We start from the raw sequence: 17,621 nt of genomic DNA on the forward strand, positions 1-17,621 counted from the left end.
CTCACGGACTCACTGTGTGCAGAGTGCTGACCTGCGCCTTGATTCTGTTCTCTCGGATTTCAATGGGACAAAGTAAAGAGAGCATTGCTGTCTGCCCAGATTCTGCATTTGACAACTTTCCGGCTTTAAGGAAACCCTTGGTGGGAACTGAACAATGCACAGGAGCTTAGTGGGTGCCTGGCTGTTGCAAACAGTGTATTTCTAAACTCATAAAACCCTCACAACCATGAGGTGGCTTTGCTGAGCTTCTACAGATGGAAAGGCCGAGGTGCAGATCTCTAAGCTCACATGACAGAAAGTGGCAGCGACAGCGGTGAACGTGAACGTTTGACGCTATGCCCATCTCAGGAGTGGGCATCTCTTCCAGCAGGCTGCATCCTCGTTTCCCGAGACCCAGTCTTGCTTTCTTCTCCGATAATAGCAACCCAGTACTCAGTTGCATGTGTGGTCCCCAGCAATAAAGACTGTTCTCAGCCAAGTTTAGTCAAATCGCAAGATTTGGTCAGTAGGATGCGAACAGAAGTAAGGCTGTAACTCACAGACAAGTCTCCTCCTTCTGCCTCTAACTACCTCATCTTGTCTCCCCAGCACACCCCAGTGGGAAAGCTGACATCATGGATTCAGCAGCCATTCTGGTCCATGATGCAACCTCGGGAGTGGAAGTCACATAAAATACAGCAGAAAGGCCATGACATGGCCTGCTTTATTAACAACTTCAACACACAGGCTTGCAGCACCAACACTGTTTTTCATCTGTCCCCTGGACCTGGTCAGTGGCCAGGCTGCATAATTACAGAGCTTCCAGGCTGTTCACAGCAGCATCCCGTACCCAGGTGCTGCAATAGTAGCCACAATCTCCCAGTCCCACAGGTCAGGAAGGACTAAAATATGCAGCTAAAGTTATTGTTGTCATCAATTCTCTCTTCTTTTGTTGATTATCTCAACCTTTGTTGATTACCTTCACTGTTTGTTAGAATTTCTGCAGCTGTGGGCTTCTGGACCCAGGTTGAGGAGATGGCTCAGTTGATGATGACGCCCAAACCCACGTTTAAAAGGCTAAATGAGAGTCTGGCAACTGGCTCATTACTTAAGAGCACCAGCCGCTCTCGCAGAGGATCTGGGTTTGATTTCCAGCACCCACAATCACCTGTAACTTCAGTCCCAGGGTATCTAATGCCCACTTTTGGCCTCTGAGAGCACCAGGCATGTGTGTGGTATAGACAAAATATCCACATACATGAAATAAAAAGTTGGGTGGTAGCACTTGTAATCTCAGTGCTGGGAACAGAGACAGGCAGATCCCAGTGGCAATCAAGTTGACAGTCAAAAATAACCACCACAGCAACCATGTAGGTTGGGATTTGCAGACTCTTCATTCATTAGTTCATCCATTAATTATGCTCCTTGTTGTCCCCAGTGTGCCAGGCTCCAGCCTAGCATGTTGTCATGAATTCCCTGCCTTGGCAATGCACCGTCTGCTGAGGAAGAAGGCCAGACAGGGAGAACAGTCATGCCTGGTACCTACTGCATGAGGAAGTCGCTGAGTCTAAGAGCCAAAGTGACATGGAGAAGTGGACCCCACATCATGCCGAGGGACATGTGGATTGAGGCAGGCATCGCACGGTAGACCTGAGGCTCAGTGTGTCCCTAGCCATACTGTCTTGGTGTGAGCCTCATAGTCACACACATGAACACAATCATACATCTACATGTACAAATACATGTGCACAATTATATATGTGCACATGTGCACATAAGTACACACACACACACACACACACACAGGAGTCGCTGAGTCATGTACCAGAAGTTCACTTCCCTTTGCTTCAGGAGAAGCCAGAGGAAGCCATCAGGGTCCACTACTGAGGATGGAGGCCCAGTGATGAATGCTTACCACACGTGCCAAGCAGCAATGAACATGTGTGAGACTCTGCACACATAACAGTGGCAAGGAAACAACGCTAAACAAAAGGAAATCCTCCAAGAAGCTGGTCTATGGAAAGTCCCATCTGCGGTTTGACCCACTCACACAAAGCAGTGCCACAGGTAATTAATAAAGACGCATATGTATCCAGAATATGCTTCAAAAATATCACTGTCAGACTCAGTGGCTTTGGGGGGGGGGCAGTGTGGATTGGGTTGGGGTGGGTCTGGGAGGAATTGGGTTTGTTTAGAGTTCAGAGTACTTAGGCTCAAAAAAACATTGGATGCATGTATGAAAGTCTTAAATAATATAAAATTGTATTTAATAAACATAGTTAAGTGGGCATCTAGGTGAGGATCAGGATGAAGAAAGAGAACTCATGAGGGACCAGAAGATGCTGCACCCAGGGTTGGGAGGAGGGGCCACAAAGCAGACTATAGTGAGAAACTACACTAAACCCAGGTACAAGCTTGGGCTGGTCCTAGCCAAAGGGTCAGACCCTCCAAGAAGGATGATGGGGAAAGGCCCAGAGGCTTCATAGTCGATGCCTCTGATCGAATGTGAAAGCCTCCATGGCACAGAAAGCCAGGCTATGCAGGAAAACGGGCCAGCTGCTGTTCCCCAGCCTGGAATCTTCCTTCTCTTGCTGAGTGGTCTCTAGCTAGCCCTCACATCCACTGGACTGCCTCAGATGCCAGCTGATGAGGAAGGAGGGCTCTGGGGTCAGGCCAACCTGAGCTCCTACTCTAGTTGACTGGCTGATCCCAGGCAAGTACCTTTTCTTTCTTGATGAACCTCAGTTTCTCTGTCTACAAAATGGGAATGAAGCAGCAATGGGCGGGAAGTATAATAAGCAAAATCTCTTATGGAGCTTTCATTCCAGTGGAGATGAATGGTGTGGGGAGAGGGGGAGAATGTATTTGCAGCTGCATTCCCAGCACCCAAAACTGCTGAACACATAGCAGTGCTGTTGTAGAGGCTTCCTGTTGCTGATAAAAAAATACCTATGAAGGTAACTTAGGGGAAAGGGTTGGTTTCAGCTCACAGTTCATCGCAGAAGAATCACAGCAACAGGAGCTTGAGGCAGCCAGTCTTATTGGATCCATAGTAAAGAGGCTGAGCCTGGGGAGAGGGTGTGGGGAGGGGGGCGTGTGCTCACTAGTGCTCAGCTTCCTCCTTTTTATTGGTCCAGGGCCCAATGTGAGAAGTATTCCTCACATTCGGAGTCTTACCACTTCAATTGACCCAATTAAGAAAAAAACCCTTCACAGTCATCCTCAGAGGTCATTTCCTAGTGATTCTAGGTTTTGTCGAGTTGACAATCAACACGGACCATCACAGTCACTCGGTATCTGTAGAGAATTATTATTACCATAGCACCAGAAGATAAAATAGGAAGGCAGAGTTGGGGTACTGCCAGGTAAGAGGAACAGTCACCTAGCCCTGGAAGTCAGGAAAGGCCCCTGACAGAGATGAGATCTGGAGGAAGTGACAGGATCAGCTATGGGTATGTCTGGGGATGGAGGTATTCAGACGTGGTCTCCGGGGATAGAGAGGCCAGTGTAGCTGGAGAGTAAGAGGCATGAACTGAGAGGAACTGAGCCTGTCACACAGATGGGCCAAGAATGCTGCAAGAGCTCTGGCCTAATCCTTGTGACAAGTCTTGGAAAAGCAGACACTACTTGGTCTTTCCCCAAACTGTGGAAAAAATAATACAAACTCCACTTCTGGTACTGAACTCTTGCTGTATGCCAGGCCCCAATTTCTTGGCAGAGAATCTAGGGACTCTAACTGGATCTAAGAATGGGAAATATTCTTAACCCCATTTTCCAGAGCAGCAAAAATGAGACCCCAAGAAGCTGCTGGCCTTGAACTGGAGCCAGATCTCTTTGATGCCAGACCCTGGCTGGCTCTGACTGCATTGTCCTAAAATTCTTTGTTTACAGCTTGCTTTCCTCTGCTGCAGCCAGCCACTCGGTCTCATTCATGGTTTTATTTTACTTCCAAGGTCCCTTGTGCCCAAACCTGCACAGAGAGCAGTTGAATGAATGAACCTTCGGGGGCGGGCCCTCCTCCCGCCTCTCAGGCATCTCCAGTTTGGATCTGGAATTGGGAGGGGGCTGGACAGGAATTCCAAGCCTCTAGAGGGTCAGGAGCAGAGGGGAGGGGGGAAACCGGGAGAAAGCGAAAGTGAAGGGAGCTGGGAGCCCCTGTGAGGAGGCGCAGACAGGGAAGGAAATCTCCCGGTCAGTAATAATTCATGGGCTCAGGAAGCAGTCCCGGCTGGAGCGCAGGAGCTGTGTACGGGGCTGGCCCTGTGGGGAGGGGCCTGAGGAGGCTACTCACTAAAGCCCTGCCTGGCTGGGTCACGGTCAAATAGTATGGGGGTGGGGGATCCAGGTGTGGGTACAGACAATCCCTACAGACCTTGGACTCTGAAGACTTTAGGGTTTCCTCTCCCGTTGGCTCTGTCTTAGACCCCTTTCTGAACTAGATTAGGGGCTGGGGGATCTCAGTCCTTGGAGCTGGAGGACGTCTTCCAGAAAACCAGTAAGTTCCTACAAGCTTTCAGCCCTAAGCACCTCTGGCCACCATTTGAGATTAAAAACAAACACACAAACAAACAAACAAACAAAAATCATGTTCTTTTCAAGGCCAAGTAGATGCTGCTCTGACCCGTTCTGGGATGACACTAAGAAGCAGGTATGCGTGACTCAAGGACCCCAGTGACCACCATCTGCTCAGTTATTTTTCCCAGGTCCTCTACAGAGCAGAACGCCCAGACTGAAATTTTAGTCTGAAATTTCTGGGAAAAAAAAAAAAAAACCGTGGCGGCGGGGCGTTGGGTGGGGTGGGGGCAACAGGAGATGAAGGAAGCCTGTGGGGATTCCCAGAGTGGTGAAGACGTGGGCACTGCCCTACAACCTCAGCTGACACAAAACTGTCCCGTTGGCTCCACCAGGCTCCAGGGTCTGAGAAGGAAAAAGTTCATTTTGTTCTGATCTTTGTCTTCCAACGAAAACCATATAGTAGAGAGCTCCATCAAATAGTTACTAAGGGACTGAATGGGACTTGAGTTTGTTTTGCTAGGAAAAGAAAGAAAAAAGAAAAAAAAAAAAAAAAAGATTGTCTTTGCTCTCCTCGGACAGTTCCAGCATCACAGTGCACGCTGGTGGGCTCGTACAAAACGCAGTTTCCTGGGCCACACTCGGAACTGCTGAGTGGAACTTGGGACGTCTAGTCCGAGAAGCTCTTGGTCCAAAGCACTGGCCGCGGTTCTGACCGTACATCGAAGCTTCTGGGACACTGGATTACACTTTTGAGCGCGGGGATATGCTCACATTGGGATGGAGGAAACAAGCCATACTAACAGGGATCTGACAGTGGTCCCCTAGGAATCGGATCTGCGCGCCCGGATAGCCCAAACCCAGAGCCTTCGGTGAGGGCCAGGAGCTCGGGACCACTCTCAACTTGGGGGACCCAAAGGCAGGCGCATAGTTATTGGCCGGGGCGGGGCGGAGCAGGGGGGAGTTCTATTGGTCCCGCTGGGGCTGTCTTGTGATTGGCTCCTCCCCCGGCTATAAGGCGACAACCGGCGCGGCCGTGGGAGCGCGCGGGAGCGCACGGCGGGGGCGGCGGCTCGGGGGATCAGGCGAGCGGAGGCCGGCGGCCGGGCGCCCATGGCGTTCGCGCTGCTGCGCCCGGTCGGCGCCCACGTGCTGTACCCGGACGTGCAGCTGCTGAGCGAGGACGAGGAGAACCGCAGCGAGAGCGACGCGTCGGATCAGTCGTTCGGCTGCTGCGAAGGGCTGGAGGCGGCACGGCGTGGCCCGGGTCCCGGGAGCGGGCGGCGGGCGAGCGGTGGCGCGGGCCCCGTGGTGGTGGTGCGGCAGCGACAGGCGGCCAACGCGCGCGAGCGAGACCGCACGCAGAGCGTGAACACGGCCTTCACCGCCTTGCGCACGCTCATCCCCACCGAGCCCGTGGACCGAAAGCTGTCCAAGATCGAGACGCTGCGTCTGGCGTCCAGCTACATCGCCCACCTGGCCAACGTGCTGCTGCTGGGCGACGCGGCCGACGACGGGCAGCCGTGTTTCCGCGCGGCGGGCGGTGGCAAGAGCGCGGTCCCCGCCGCCGACGGCCGTCAGCCGCGCTCCATCTGCACCTTCTGTCTCAGCAACCAGCGCAAGGGGGTGAGTGCGCGGCGCCTGCTGCAGCCCGGCAACGCGGCTTGGGGGCGAGAGCCGGGAGTCAGGGACCCCTCCCCCCCATGGAAGCTAAGGGAAGAGACCTCGGAGCAGCGGCGGGGACAGTGTATCCCGCCCTAGGATTAAAGTGGAGCAGAACCTCTTGCTTAACCCCCAAACAGAAAGGGTAGAGGGGACCCCAGAAAGCTACGGTCTAACTTAATTGCATTTTAAAAGGTGCCTGCATTCTGGGATCTTCCTCTTTGCCTGATACTAGTCCTCTGGGCAGGTATTCTGTTGTCCCCTCAATTATCCCTGTGACGATTCAGATAAAGGCACTGCCCGCATTTACAGGAAGCAGGCTCTGGGGTTACTAGGTAACTTTGAGTTAACAAACATCTTTAATAAATTGTACTAGGTTCTAAGACCTGACCAGAGAGTAGGGAACTGAGAAGAAAATAGGAACATATGCCTGTACTCTAGAGCCTGGGTCCCCAACCCGTGTGCATGAAGGGGTTCCTGAAGAGTGCCCAGCCCCCAGAAGGATGTGGGGTTAAGAGGGGACACTGTTGTCTGCTTGTGTCTAAGTTAAGAGGCTGGCTGGACACTGGGGAGCAGCAAGTCTCTAGGGCCCTCTTAGGGGAAACTTCACATAGGTCTACTTGGCTCTAGGCTTGCCCTTTCCAGCCTGGGCTTGTCTTGCGTTAAATCAGCAGCTACTGTTTACATCTGGAGAAACTGAGGCTCAGAGAATCTAGCCTTGCTTTGCCATAGCCAGCAGGGAAAGATCATGGGGACTGTATCCAATACCCTTCAGCTCTGCTCACTGTTTCTCATAGCTCCATCCTGGGAAGGCCTCAGTGGCCTGGCCTCAGACCAGCCCTCTGGCTCAAACTCCCAGGCTACCTTCCCAGCTCCAGCTCTCCGTTGCCTCAATTTCTCTGAGTGAGTCTTCTTAATCTCTGACTGGTATGCATTTGAGGGTCCCTGTCAATGCCCCAGGCTGGGGAGGAAAGTCAGAGCTGGGCCTTCAGCTCTGGAATGTGAAGGTTAGCTGGGCCGACACAGTACTACTTTAAGGCCTGCTATGCTTTCCTCCAGATCAGCTGTCCCTAACCACCCAGCCGCTGGCTTTTGTTAGATCTGAGAATGTGCCCAGATAAGCAGGTGTGGCCCTGAGTACAAGCCAGTCAGGTGTTCCCAAGTGTAGCATCAGGACCAGGGGGATGAAGAAAAGGATACTGTGATTTGATGGGACTTTGAGAGCCCAGGGGAATCCCAGTCCCAGATTTGAGACTGAAAAGCTTCTGTACTAAATTTCTAAAAGATGTGAGGAAACAGAGGCAGGCACGTGGGAAAGGGTGATTTCGAGCATGCATGGTGGGACCTGGGGCTTGCAGTGGTAGTCTGGAACGGTGGTTCTCAACCATCCTAAGGCAGCCACCCTTTAATACAATTCCTCCTGCTGTAGTGACCGCCAAGTGTAAAATTGTTTCGTTGCTACTTTGTAACTATAATTTTGCTACTGTTATGAATGATAATGTAGATATTTGATATGTGACCCCTATGAAAGGGTTGTTCCACCCTCAGAGGGGTCAGTGGAGAGACACAGGTTGAGAGCAGCTAGTCTAGACAAAGAAGTGGGAAGATCTGAGAGGCTGAGACAGACCAGCACAGTGACAGTCTTCCAAGCACTGATCTGTGCTCACATTCATCATTAAAGTCCCTGAGCAGTCAGAGAAGGGGCCCTGTGGCCACCCCACCTGCTTGGACAGAGAAGACCTGGCACTCTGGCTTAGCTAACTGGAAAGTGGGAAAGGTGGCAGCAAGAGGGCCCTGTGCCTGCAGGCTGCAGACAGGTACAGACAGGTACATCTGTGCCCACCACTGCAGCAGTCAGAATGGGGGCTCCTTTGTAGGACAGGGTGTCCCATGGTTCATAGGGCCTGGCCTGAGGCTGACTGCTGCCTTGGAATCTGTCTGTGGGATTAAGAACCCAACCAAATTTGGTTATAGAAGCCGTGTTCAGTCACACAGGCTCCTCTGGGAATAGGCCAGAGGGGTGATCCTCGCCAGTGCTGGCCCCTCCAGGACTTGTCTGGAAGATACCAGATGTTTTGGGGAGCCCCTACACACTTCTGAACTCTGAGGTCAAGAAGCTTCAAGGTCCCAGACCCCACTCCAATCCAGGCTACTACCTCCCTCTGATCCTGAATGGTCTGGGGTTGAGGTTGCCATGGGCACGTCCCCGACAGCTCCTTCCTACAGCTCAGGAATGGGATAAGGTTACCTCTGTGGTAGCAGTCCTGAGGAAAGAGGATTCTTGTCTCTGCCTTGTTTTCCCAATGACATCTGGGAGTAGAGCTGGACAGGATCCTTTTGTGAAGCTATTCCCTATTGGTGTGCCCAGCTCAACAGCAGAGGGATGACAAGGTGCCATTGGAGGATGCTGGAAATCGTATTATCAATGTTTTTTGACCATGACTGTGCTCTCCTTAAGCTCTTCTTGAAGAGTGTGGTGGCTCAGGCCTGTAATCCCAATTCCTCAGAAGGCTGAGGCAGAAGGGTCCCAAGTTGTAAGGTCTGCAGAGCAACTCAGTGAGACACTCTTGAAAAATAAAACCAGGTCAGGACCTATAGCTCAGCAGCAGTAGGACACTTGGCTGCTGCAAATGAGGCTGTGGGTTCTGTTCCCACTACCACACACAAAGAGCTTCACTGTTAGTATGTGCCACCTGTGTTAACTTGTTTATCCTATAAAGTAATACCGTGTTACAGGTAGGGAAACTGAGGATCGGTCCAGCAGGGAGCCCCTGTTAGAACAGGAGTGTCTCACTCTGGACCTGGTTAGAATCTCTTCTCAGGGTTCTTGGCAGTGGACACAGCTGTATTCACATTCCACTGCATCTAAGAGGGTGTCCATTCCACAGATGAAGAAACTGAGGCGCGGGGACATAAACTGTCCCAGCATTCCCACAGAACCCAGTTCTCGGAAAGACCTCCAGACTTAGGGTAGGAAGTGGTGGTCCTTGTCTCTAAGGACCTAAGAGTGAAGTGGGGGAGTATTCTGTCCACTAGCCCCCTCTCCCCACCCCAACCACCCTTCTTAGCTACTCCTGCCAGAGTCTGTCTGAGAAGCCCAAGCCCCAGGCTCTGCTGGGACCATGGCCTCGGCCCTCAAAATAGCCCTGCCTGTGAATGAACATACTGTCCCTGGGCCCAGAGAGCCTCCAGGGAGGCTAGGATCACATCTGGATGGATCTGCCCCAACCTGGGCTGGGGCAGAGGCAGGAGGCAGCAGAGGCAGCGCTCCCAGATGGTCCCCCGAGATCACCACCAGATCAGCCGCTTCCAGCGAACTGAGCACTTATTGTGATATTCCAGTCTATATGGGGCCTGAAAATGGGGTGGCTTGACAGGCCATGGGGTTCTCCCCAGCTCTTTCTAAGCAGCTGATGTCTCTGGGCCAGTCATTCAACACTGGAGTCCTCAAAAGAGGAAATGCTAAGCTGGGCATGGGGCACAGGCTTATAACCCAGTACTCAGATGGAGGAAGGCTGAAGCCGGAGGATATGGAATTCAAAGTCAACCTAGGCTGCATAGCTACACACTGTCAGAAGGAAAGGAAGAAGACCGTGCCAGAGCTGTGAGCTCTCTGGCTCTCAGTGAGGGTCTCACCAACCCAATGTCCAATCCAAGCATATTGTTGAGAGGGGCAAGGCTGAAGGACAGGTGGCTTCAGGGACTGCTACCATTAGCTTGAAACCGCACTGACTGGCACCTCCAGGGCTCCAACCCCAGGCTGGAAGAATGTCTTTCCCAGCCACTTCCTGGGCTCTGGGCCTTCCTCCTTGGTTTACTCCAGGGGATATCCCCAACAAGTGGATGCAATATCATTCATAAAGAAGTCTTCCTCTGCAGACCGGAGCTGAGGGTATGCTTCCTGCATAGGGGAGACCCTGGGTCAAGGCATGGCAGCCAGAAACTTGCTTTCTGGGTAGCCTAGGCTTTGGAGGGTGGCCTAGGCAGAGGCTACACACACGCATGCACTCATGTGTGCATGCCCGCTTTCCAGGCAGCAAGCTGGAACTACTAGGGGGCTTTCCTTGCCTTTTACTATAAAATATACTTTACAGTGTTTGAAAGTTGTATGGCACCAGGCGGTGGTGGCGCACGCCTTTAATCCCAGCACTTGGGAGGCAGAGGCAGGTGGATTTCTGAGTTCGAGGCCAGCCTGGTCTACCGAGTGAGTTCCAGGACAGCCAGGGCTACACAGAGAAACCCTGTCTCGAAAAAAGAGAAAAAAGAAAGAAAGGTGTATGGCCTTGGAATATAGCTCAGTGGTAGAGAATGTTCTTAGCATTTATTTTTATTTTTGAGACTGGGTCTCATTATGTAGCTCTATCTACTTTGGAACTCACTATGCAGATGAGGCTGGCCTCATCATGGGTAAACCTCCTGTCTCTGGGATTTTAGGCTTCCAGAAGTGTGCCAGCGCACACACAGCATGTATTCAATTTCTTAAGGCAACAGATTGTCAGGTGGGGAAGGAGCAGGCAGTGTGAACTGTTGTCAGGCAGTGTGAACTGTTATAAAGGAAGGTGCCCCTAACGTCCCCTCTGGAGAGAGGCACCCATAGCAATGGTGCGCGCTCTCTCTCTCTCTCTCTCTCTCTCTCACACACACACACACACACACACACACACACACACACCCTCCCCAGGTGGCATTTGCTCCCCTCTGACCTTGCTGTTGTCCCTAAACAATGTCACTCCATGTTAGTCCAGAGTCTCTTCTGCCTTTCAACAGACTCGCCCTCCTGATACCTTTTTCTCTCCTGCAGGTCAGCCGTCGTGACCTGGGGGGCAGCTGCTTGAAAGTAAGGGGCGTAGCCCCCCTCCGAGGGCCTCGGCGATGAGCCTGGGTCCCTGCAGTGTTTTCTCCAAGAAGGACTCCACCAGAGTAAGAGGCCATGATCCAGCCCCTAGCTGGACAGAAGAGAAGATTCCAGAAGCCCAAACCACTCCTGCTTCATGTAGGGACCGGAGGACAATGGCCTGGACACAGGGCTCACCCTGGAGAGCCACAAGGACCCTTCTAGCCATCCAGGCCTAGCTGGCCAGGAACAAGGCAGAAATTTTAGAAAACCAAAGACTATTTTTGAAAGTATGTGTGTGTGTGTATCTGTGTGAATGTGATATGTGAGCGAATCCAGGGGGGTGTCAAAATAAAGGTATTTTTAAAGAAATGGTATATATCCTGGCTAAGTAAGAGGGGGCATGGACAAGTGAGACTTGCAGACAGACTCCTCTCTAGGAGTTAGATTGTCACAGCTGTGGCGAGGGTTTTATGCCTTGAATGGGAAGATACAGGCAGGCTCTCCTCACACCCTTCCTTTGGCTCAGTGTTATAAACACCACTGGGTGGTGGCCAAAGAAATCCACATTGTATTTATCTTTGAATAAGGAATAGATCCATGATTCAAATTAAAAGGCTACTAGAGCATGTGGTGTAGAGTCTGCTTCCCCCACATCCCACAGCAGTTCTTCATTCAGGTTACTTATCAGGCTTTTATGGTACCTCCTTGCCCATCAATGGAGCTTGCTGCTCTCCGGAGTAAGTCTGGAAACAGCCCCATTCTTCCGATGGCTGCTTATGCTGCCTTCTGTGAGTGGGTTTTATTTTGACCTTCTTCTCACTGTGACATCGCCACCTAACCTGCAAGATTTGCCTCGGGTGCTGAAGGCAGAGGTTGGGATCTACCTTAGCTTATCTTTAGGAGACATGTACATGACAGGTGACACCCTGAACCCATCCACTTTTAAAACTCAAAGCAGGGAACCTAAAGATGGCCCAACCATTGGCACTTGCCACCACACTTGACGGCCTGAGCCCAATCCTTGAACCCACAGAGTGGAAGGAGAGGACAGCTGCTCACAAGTGTCCACATGTGCCCCCAACATGCTACACAAAATGTGACCAAAGGGAGGGACAGAGCAGTCCTTCCTTTGTGTGGTTTGTTGCGCCAGCAGCACTGGGAGTCGGCACCCATGTTTCCACTGTGCAGACTCATCTGAGAACAGGGCACAGCCTGACCACTAGAGCTCAGGGAAGCGGGAGGACCTGGCTCAGCCTAGGTGCCCCCGTGAGGCCAGGATCAGACTGGCTCAGAGAAAGCTAGAAGCAGCCAGGCAGCAAGGGTTGGTCACACGCCATTGTTATGTATGCTCTTACTTAACAAGTCTTTTCATTTTTTATTTACCGACTGCTGGTTCCCATGCACCATGCTCCCAGCAAGCATCTGACCCTCCGAAGAGGCTCTGTGAGGCTGCCTAGTTTGCAGATGGGTAGACAGTTGCCTAATGTCAGCTGTGTTAGGATCAAGCTATTTCACTCAGTCCTCTCTACAGACAAAACAAGGAAAACACGGGAGACCAGAAATGTCTGCCCCCCCTCTCCCTTGTCACATAGGCTGGAGCCAGTGGTATAGCCCACAGTCCATTAGCATGGGACACAAAGGAGAAGGGTCCCCAGAGGCCACACTGCTCAGGAGACCTACCCCCACGCCCGCCCTCTCCCTCAATTCCCAGTGTCCAGGGACATTGGTCTTGCCTGTCCTGTGTCCCAGAGCGCCCACACTTCCCCTCCGGGAGCTAATTAGGAAAGCACATTGCTCTCCCTGCGCCTACCCTGCTCCAGGTACTGCAGCCTCTGGCAAAGTCACAGGAAGAGCACTGTGACCTTGTCAATGGCAGGAAACCTAGGAGGGGGGCAGAGCAGACACTTGGGTGCTCTGGGCTGGAAGCCTACTTCTGCCATCAGATTTGCTGGGTGACCTGGGAAACATTGCTTGACCCATCTGGGCCTTCCCAACCCAATCTCTAACAAGCCATAGCAGCAAGAACAGAAAGAGGAGTGTTTTTGCTTGGTGAAATGGTTTTTAAAGAGTTTTGAGCAGTGAGCAGTCATCTCCACATTGGAGCCAATGGTAAGCAAGAGAAAGCACACACCTCCCTCAGCCCTGAATCTCCACGAGGCAACAGCTGGGAGGAGACTCCATGTGGGTTCTTCCTGAAAGCCCCTGTCCTGGTTTCTATCTCTCAGAAAACAGTATGTATTGGCTTCTCTGCTTATGTCTTTATCGTTCAAGTTCATAGGTCTAGCAACATCAACTATTCCAGACTATGGCAGCATGCGTACCCCACAGTCCGGGGTGATCTGGACACACAGATACCCGCAGCCACTAAGTTCAACCTCTTCATCCAAAGGTGAAGCACCTCACAGTCAACTCAGTGGATTCCCTCCACCCACTGCGCCTGTGGACACAGCAAGTGCTGGAGACAGAGATATCAACTTCAGAGCGCAGAGTTCAAAAAGCATGGCCCAAAAACCTGACAATCTATAGCTTTGCCCCCAGAAACCAGCTCCAACTCAGTAACTGCTAAGCTGACTCTTAGGAATTCCCACCAAGGGGATCTATGGGTATTGTAAGCAAGTTATGCACAAGTGTGGTGTGTGTGTGTGTGTGTGTGTGTGTGTGTGTGTGTGTGTGTGTGTGTGTGTGTGTAGGGGGTAAGGGATGTGCTTGTGGGTGTGCCTTGCCTTATTTTACACAGCAGTGACATCATTTTGCACACTCTGGGTTTTTCTCCTCACAGAATAGTCATTCTTCTTCAGGAAACCCTTGACGTTCTAGAAGTGGCTCACCTCTCACAGCTGCAAACTATTCTGCCATTTGTGGCTTGTTTTTTCTGGGCAATGGACTGTGCGTCTTTGTAAGCTGTAAGGCTAGCTCAACACGTCTCAGGTGAAGCATAGCTGTGGACCAGGGTCCATGAGGGTCATTTTCTTAATGGGGCTGACTCCTCCCCCTAGACCTGCCCTTTCTGACTCCAGGATGGGCTACCCCAACAGCTAACTCAAGCCAAGCCACCTAGACCCTCAGGATGACAGTAAGCACCACACCTCAACCTTCTTAGACACATTAGCACGAGAATGCTCTAGGAGTTCCCTTCTCAAGGAGGAAACAGTAGACAGACAAGCAACCAGCCCAAGGCTTTCCAGAACCCCCAGAGAGACCTGGCCCCAGTAACCCAGGACTCTCTCCGTGTCATGCCATAAGTTGCTCCTGGGAAATCCTCAGAAATCACTCAGAGCCATAGGACAGTGAAGCCTAGACAGGAACAGTGACGAGCCACAATCACACAGCACTTGAGACTGAGCAAAGCTTAGAACACTTGCCCATATACGGTTCCTTGATCGGTTCCTATTAGGTTAAATAAAAATAGATCTGAAGGTGCAGCTCAGTGATAGAGCACGTGCTTCCGGTGCCTGTGGCCCTGGCTTTAATCTTCAGCACCCCAAAATTAAGAAAAAAAAAAAAAAAAACCCCAACTCTGCAAAAGAGTTCCCAACAGTCACAAGGAGGAAGATCACAAAGCAAGATGAGCCTGGATAAATAACACGTGTTTCAAATTTTTAAAAAAGAGAGAAAGAAGAAAAATTTAAAACTATTTTGAGTTTGCTAGTTATGCAAGACAACATTCTTCTGGTTAAGTACTAAATCTTCTAGGAGGCTGGAGAGACGGCTTAGTGGTTTAGAGGACCTGGGTTCAATTCCCAGCACCCACATGGATGCTTACAACCTTCTATAACTCCAGTACCCAGGAATCTGATGCCCTCTCTTGGCCACTCTGGGCATCAGGCACACACATGATACACAGACACACATGCAGACAAGACACTCGTGCATGTAAAATAAATATATCTGAAAAGAAAAAAAAAAAAAAAAAAAACTAAAAATAACCAAAGCCTATAAGCATGCACTTAACTGAAGAAACAAATCATCTAATTAAAAAAATAATAAACAAGTGTCCCTCTGGGGTCAAGGAGCATGGCACAGGCAACACTGTATCCTCAAATGCATCAAAAAAAGAAAGATGCTGGTGAGAGCAGGGTAAAGCAAGGGTGAATCAGTAAATCACAGGGCAGAAAAGCAAGGGTTGATAATGCCTGGGTGGTAAATGCATGGGGTCTCATGGTAAAGCACGGGGTCTTGCAGTAAAGCACTCGGTCTTAAAGAAACAGAGCATGGGGTCCTTTGAATCTGAGATGCATATCTATGTAACAATTGCAAAACTGAAGGAATAACAGCAGGCTCTTGGCCCATGCTGACCCAAGGATTCCCAAGTGGTTTCTTGGCCCCTCTAACTCACTCTGTTCCAACATCCAGTGGAGGACAAAACCCCAGTGGACTCAGGTGTCCCTGCCAACGACTCTCAGGCCCCCATACCCTTAGGATGCTGAGGTGGTCCTGGCCCTTGGGGCCTCCTGCCACTGTGATTTATGTTCCTGTGAGCCTCAGCAGCTGTGTGCTCAGGTCCCACAGGGCAGCCGGCCTGGGGGGAAAAGTTTTTGCTTCTCAGCGTGTCTAATCCAGACCAGACTTACAGACCCCATGGGTCTGGGGTCAGGCTCCCAGGGGGCCAGGGCCAGAGGACAGGCCAGCAGGGCCTGGAAACTAGGAGTACAGGCTAGAAGCAAGAGCCCTAGTCTGATTATGGTTGCTTACCACTTCTGTGTGATCCAGGGTGGGTGTCTGCCCTCTCTGAGCCTTGCTATGCCTCCTCATCATCACACCCTGCACACAATGAAATAGAAGGGCTTTGTCAGCTGAGAAGATAGATCTACCTTAGAGTAGTAAAATATTCATTTTTCTCTTATCTCAAGGTTGGTTCTCCTATAGCTCAGAACTGACTATGCGTCTGAGTTTGAACTCCTGGCAATACAGGGCTCCTGATTCTTCTTCTGCTTCCCAAGTGTTGGTACTACCGGCTTATGATACCATGCTCAATTTATGTGGCGCTGGGAATCGAACCCAGGGCTTCATGCATGCACACAAGCCTTCTACCAACTAAACCACACCCCCTAAGAGTTGCTTTTTGTTTTTGAACAGTCACATCACCTGTCTTGTTTGTGGTTTTGCTTTTGTTTGTTTGTTTTGTTTTTTTTTTCTTTCATTGAATTGTAATTGTATGTTAGGTACTACTATCTCTGCCTTCTGTCTATGCACACACCATCAAACAATCTGGATTGCAGGTTTAACAAGCTTGCATGGTATATATCATTGCCTCACTTTGTAGATGAGGAACTGAGGGACCAGGAGGTTGAAGAGTTTGCCTAAGTGGACCTGAGCCAGGTGTTCTGGCTGCATAACCTGCCAGCTTTCACCTACCACCAGCCTTGGCATCTCCAGATACATGACTCACTAGACCAAGGCCCTGCTTTGAGTGACTTACATAGAGAGCGTCACTTGACCTTCAAACATCGTAGGTATCGTTGCCAGCCATGTCCAGGATTACTCAGCTAGACAATTCCAAAGGCAACATTCCAATCTAAGGAGCCTGACTCCAGTTCCTGCACCCTGGGTCACTGTAGGAAGTAAAATTTGGAAGGCATAGATAGGATAGAACATAGCACTATAGACCAACTTCCCTTGGGCTCAGCGTGTCAGCTGTCAGTCAACAAGCATACATGACATTCTCTGTGGCCCACGTAAGATGCTAGGAAGATGAGACTGGAGTGGATGTGTTACCTGACCTTGGTTGTCATAGCTTATGGGAAAAGTAGACACTTAGCAAAGAATATAAATCTTGGACTAGGAGTGTTAGCAGTAGCAGAGTGCTTGCCTGGCATGCACAGGGCCCTAGCTCAGTTCCCAGCATCTCCATCACACACAAAATGAGGCATATGGGACCTTGTGCCAGGGAGACCGGAGCCATCATCTGGCATGGCACCACCAAAGCAAGAGAATGCTTTGCCAGGCCAGTGTGCACCGGAGTGCTCCTGGCATCCCCTAAACAGAGTCTGGTGACTTGGGATTTGTGTCCTTTCACCCCTAGTTTTCACTGTGGGGGGTCATGAAAGCCAGGTAGCTAGACAGGAGTGGGTAAGAGCCAACACACACCCTGCATGACTCTAAATGTCAGACTAACAACTCACTAGCTCTCTCCCAGGCACTGCCCTGTGTCTCCAAGGACAAGCCACCTAGTAACAGAAGCAGACTGTGGTCCAAGTCCTCTGAACCCGCTTATCACCTCCTGGCTCTGCTGTCTTCATACTAATTGCAGAGGTCATACCTGACAGTCACCACTGCTGAGTCCTCCAGAACTTTCTTCCCCTCTGGCTTAGCAGACATTTGTGGAGAGACCAGACACATAGTCACCTTATGCAGTATGTACAGACTTGTGGCCAGGCAGACTTTACCCAAGCCAAAAGGCTTAGGGACAATCCTGAGGTCCCACAGCCAGGAGTGTCTAGTAAGACCCTCAGAGGGAACTCTGCTCCAGCTCCACTAGAAACCACGTCTGGAAGATGTTGATGATAGGCTTATTGCCAATAGCAGTAGGCCCAGGTTTTGGCAAAGGGGAAAAGGGATAAGAAAACGTCTTATCACCCAAGCCCAGAGCTCCAGGGTCTCCCTAGCCCAACCCAGAAGAGAAAGGATGCAG

General features: G+C 50.9%; 1 protein-coding gene across 1 annotated transcript; it reads left to right on the forward strand.

Annotated features, from left to right (window-relative positions):
- The first annotated feature begins 5,555 nt into the window (after window positions 1-5,555).
- Window positions 5,556-11,359, forward strand: Tcf15 (transcription factor 15). The gene is made up of 2 exons (XM_034495960.2): window positions 5,556-6,117; window positions 10,955-11,359. Exons 1-2 carry the CDS (start codon window positions 5,605-5,607, stop codon window positions 11,027-11,029), a joined length of 588 nt encoding a protein of 195 aa, XP_034351851.1. The 5' UTR covers window positions 5,556-5,604; the 3' UTR covers window positions 11,030-11,359.
- Window positions 11,360-17,621: the final 6,262 nt, after the last annotated feature.

Source organism: Arvicanthis niloticus, chromosome 2 (genome assembly GCF_011762505.2).
Source record: "Arvicanthis niloticus isolate mArvNil1 chromosome 2, mArvNil1.pat.X, whole genome shotgun sequence".
Taxonomy (NCBI): domain Eukaryota; kingdom Metazoa; phylum Chordata; class Mammalia; order Rodentia; family Muridae; genus Arvicanthis; species Arvicanthis niloticus.